At 33.7% G+C, this 4496-nt stretch overlaps 1 protein-coding gene across 1 annotated transcript; it reads right to left on the bottom strand.

Annotated features, from left to right (window-relative positions):
* Positions 1-258: 258 nt before the first annotated feature.
* LOC143656761 (NIF3-like protein 1) lies at positions 259-1721 on the bottom strand. Its single transcript, XM_077128618.1, has one exon. The coding sequence runs from the start codon at positions 1608-1610 to the stop codon at positions 477-479; it is 1134 nt and encodes a 377-aa protein (XP_076984733.1). The 5' UTR covers positions 1611-1721; the 3' UTR covers positions 259-476.
* Positions 1722-4496: the final 2775 nt, after the last annotated feature.

The following is a 4496-nucleotide window of genomic DNA, read 5'->3' as shown; positions in this document are numbered from 1 at the left end:
GCACCGGGAAAGCTGCCAATTAATACTTGTTGTATAAATGGACAAATGAATTAAATTAATTAGGATTTGTGCAAAAACAGCAATAAGTTATCCATAATTTTTCCAAAATTTCATATTTTGAATGTTTACCAAGATAAATGCCAATTTAAAAAAAAAAATCAGAAAGATCATTATTTATAATAAAGCATAATCTACTGAAAAATAGTATTGACTTGGCAAAAGTATATTTTGTATGTACTTTAATTTTTTTTTTCAATGTTTCCTAGAATTTATAATGAATATTTGTTCTTTAAAAGGTAGTTTTCACCTTATGAACTACAGAACATTTGGTAAGCCAGATTAAAATACCAGAAATGATAATTCACACTCTTAAGACATTCCTCCAGAAATATACCGACTCCATAAACTCATGTTACACATTCAACTTGGGATCCAACTGATTTGTAGATTGGGTCAACATGTCGTTCCTGTATGTGTTAGACCACATGAACAGGGTCTCTGTCTGTCTCTGACAGGATAATATCAATCTTATTCTCCAAGTGAGCACACAGCATATCTTGAAGGTCAGAAAGAAAGCCTCGTTCAGTGTTGCTGTGTTCACAAAGGATGACATTTATTCCTTGGGAAGTTGCATCCAGAATATCATGATGGGACATCTCACCTGTGAGATAAAGGTCGGCCTCAACACCCTGCAGAACGCTGCTCCCAGAACCAGCACACAGGGCTACAACTTTGATTTGAGATTCTAGGGTCCTCCCTACCCCAAGAGCTAGGCGAACATGAGATAGTTTCAGGTGTCTCTTTATTTGCTCAATCACAGTTGCCAAGGAGACAGAGTCTTCCAGTATACATAACCGTCCCATTCCAGTATACAGAAGCAGAGGCTTCTCCAGTGACAGAATTTCAGTCTTCTGATAAAGATTTTTGTTTTGGGAAAGAAAAGCAACCACCTGCAGCAAAGCTTTCTCAGTACAATTCAGACTGATCCGTGTCTGCTCTTCATCATCAGTCCTAGCAGAAAAAGAAGTGACAGAAACATCTGCAATTCCTTTTACTGCAGACATAACTTTGTGCAGGTCTTCAGTGTGATTGATGTCGAATTCTATTCGGTAGGATCCCTCTGTAGGGCACCTGGGAGCTCTGGAAGGATGTATGGGGCTAGAAGTACATAACCCAAGTCCTTTAGCCAACCAGCTGTTGACTCCCTGGGGTGCAGCATCATAGGCTGTGTGAGGAGAGTAAATACCAACTCTGTTCTCTAGAGCCCGGATCACTAGGCGCTCCTTCCAGGTTTTCCAGGTTATGCGTTTCATGGGTCGGAAAACAGGAGGATGGTAGGAGAGAATGAGATCAGCCTTCTTTTGCAGTGCCTCCTCCATCACTTCCTCGGTTAAGTCATTGGTCAGGAAAAGAGTGTTTACAGTATGTGGTGGGCTTGGTTCCACCAATAATCCAACATTGTCCCAACTCTCAGCAAATGAGAGTGATGCAAAATCATTCAAGGAGGAAATGAGAGTTTTCAACTCCATGAAGGAACGGGAGGAACTGCAGGTCGGGGAATAGACAAGCCGGACTATGGCAGGGACCAGGCGTACACAAGATGCCAACATACAGAAATCAGGTAAAAGTGAGTATCAGTACATGGTATGTTGAGAAAGTCATTTAACTTCTTTGAACTTGTTTTCTCATCCACAAAATTAAGATACTGCAACGAGTTCCGAGAAACTGTACTTTAATTTTTAAAATTACATGAACTAACCTCTGTTAATTTTTTGTATTTCCTACATTCTAAAGTGCAAAATTCAACCTGGGAAATTACTTCATCAGAGTCATCATTTTAAGTCCAGGTAGATGACATGAAATATTTAAACATTCAAATTAAATTAGATATTTAAAAACCATCAAAACTTACCTGCCATTTGACCATGTCCAACTGCATTCTTTGAAAACTGAAGCTTTAACATAATGAAAATTGTCTAGGAGCTCTAGTGAGAAATAAATAGGAGCAACTGTATAAGGCATTAATCAAAATATTTTTAGAAGCTCTTAAAAAATCAGTTTTCCATAAAAATAAGTCATTCAGCATTTTAGAATATTTGAAATAATAATCTGAAAAGTTTTAGAAATCATCAAATATTAAAAAATTCCTTAAAAATATGCTTCCTGTGAATTTCTTGTCTCTAGACTAGGTTCTTATCTGTGTGTGAGTGTTTTCTTTAACTTTGTTTCAGAGAAAGCCAGAAGCTTCCAAGTTCTGAAACAATTGTAACAGAAATCCAATGACTTTTTTGGTGGTGGTTATTCTTTGTTAAAGATAAATCTAGTTATCGAAGTCACGATGTTGGCGTGTTATCAGTCTCCAGGAGGTCTAGGAGATGGAAGCTTTGGGTACCAGAAGAGAGTTTAGAGTGCGTGAGTTAGCTCCAAAGGTGAAGCTATCTATTTGTATAGAACAGAAATCTCTCAATACTGCTTTATAAACCAAAAAATTATAAAGTGAGAGGAAAAAATGTATATACACATACATATATATTTACAAAATGCATATATGCACATATATATTGGATTCATAGTATATCACATGTATATAGATTCATTGTATATCACATGTATATATGGATTCATTGTATATCACATGTATATTGGATTCATTGTATATCACATGTATATTGATTCATTGTATATCACATATATATGGATTCATTGTATATCACATGTATATGGATTCATTTTATAGCACATGTATATGGATTCATTGTATATCACATGTATATGGATTCATTGTATATCACATGTATATTGATTCATTGTATATCACATATATATGGATTCATTGTATATCACATGTATATGGATTCATTGTATAGCACATGTATATGGATTCATTGTATATCACATGTATATGGATTCATTGTATATCACATGTATATATGGATTCATTGTATATCACATGTATATTGGATTCATTGTATATCACATATATATGGATTCATTGTATATCACATGTATATTGATTCATTGTATATCACATATATATGGATTCATTGTATATCACATGTATATGGATTCATTGTATATCACATGTATATGGATTCATTGTATAGCACATGTATATGGATTCATTGTATATCACATGTATATGGATTCATTGTATATCACATGTATATATGGATTCATTGTATATCACATGTATATTGGATTCATTGTATATCACATGTATATGGATTCATTGTATATCACATGTATATTGGATTCATTGTATATCACATGTATCTGTGCTCATATGTACTTGATTGATTCTAAAATGCATCCATGGAGTAAAGAAAAACTTGAGCCTGTGCATTTTCACACGAATTAACTAGTTATTGGGAATAACAGGAACCCAGCACTCTTACTGGTTTGTCACAGAGACAAGACAGATAAATTTCCCAGAAGTGGCGTTTTACCCTCTAGTCTCTTATGAGAAAAACTCAGTCAATTTTAAAATGAGATTTCCAAGGTTCTCTGGCTACATTTAAAATGAGTGTTTTCACCCAGCCTAGCTGAAGAAATCCACTGCAAATGGCCTTGGCTGGCTGACGGCCTGATCTCACCAGACGCATGAGCACAGCTGTAGTTTTGACATTTACATCTATACATGGAATTTGATATTTTCAAAGCTGAAAGTAATAAAATACTCTAAAAGTATAAAAAAATTTAATTTGAAAAGTCAAATATTGAAAGTGAAGTGAAAATAATTTAAAGCAGCAATTTTTGAGACTTTTGGATTCATGATCCCTTTGCACTCTTAAAATTATTGAATATCCCCACAGCATTTCATTTGTAAGGGCAACATCTATTGATATTTACTATAATTAAAGTTAAAACTAATACAAATTTCAGATAATTTATTAATTCATTTTTAAATAATAATAATAAGCTCCTTATATGTTTACATAAAAAACATATTTTATATTAAAAATAATACCCCAGCCAATAATTAGTGAGAATAGCATCTTTTTTTCCATCTGATTCAGTAAAAGAAAGCTGAATTCTCATTTTGCTTCTGAATTCAATATTTTGCAATATGTTGCTTTTGTTAAAGTATGTAAAAAAAATCGGGCCGCACATGTAATGCAGTTGGACTGCCTTAGCAAATAATTGTGCATCTCTTCCCTTTACATAACACCCAAATTGAACAAGCGGTAATTTTGTTTTTTGCTTGTTTGTTTTTAAGATGTGTTGGAGTGTGGATAATTAACAATATATTCAACAGATATTTCATACCCTGTTATATTAAAACCTCCTGTCTTATCTTGCATTTTGAATGGACTCATGATTATGTAATATAATATATTAGTCATTTGGAAGATATTGACTCACTATGTTATGCAGATCTTTCGGATGTTGACACATTTGATTAAACAATTTAAAAATCGCATTTGTTAATATTACCTTGTCTCATCAAAATGTCATCTTTCAAACTCAGGGTAGGCAATCAAATAATTTCACATACA

This window comes from Tamandua tetradactyla, chromosome 15 (assembly GCF_023851605.1).
Source record: "Tamandua tetradactyla isolate mTamTet1 chromosome 15, mTamTet1.pri, whole genome shotgun sequence".
In the NCBI taxonomy this organism is placed as follows: domain Eukaryota; kingdom Metazoa; phylum Chordata; class Mammalia; order Pilosa; family Myrmecophagidae; genus Tamandua; species Tamandua tetradactyla.
Note: the sequence above shows the minus strand (reverse complement) of the source record. Positions and strands in the feature narration are given on the sequence as shown.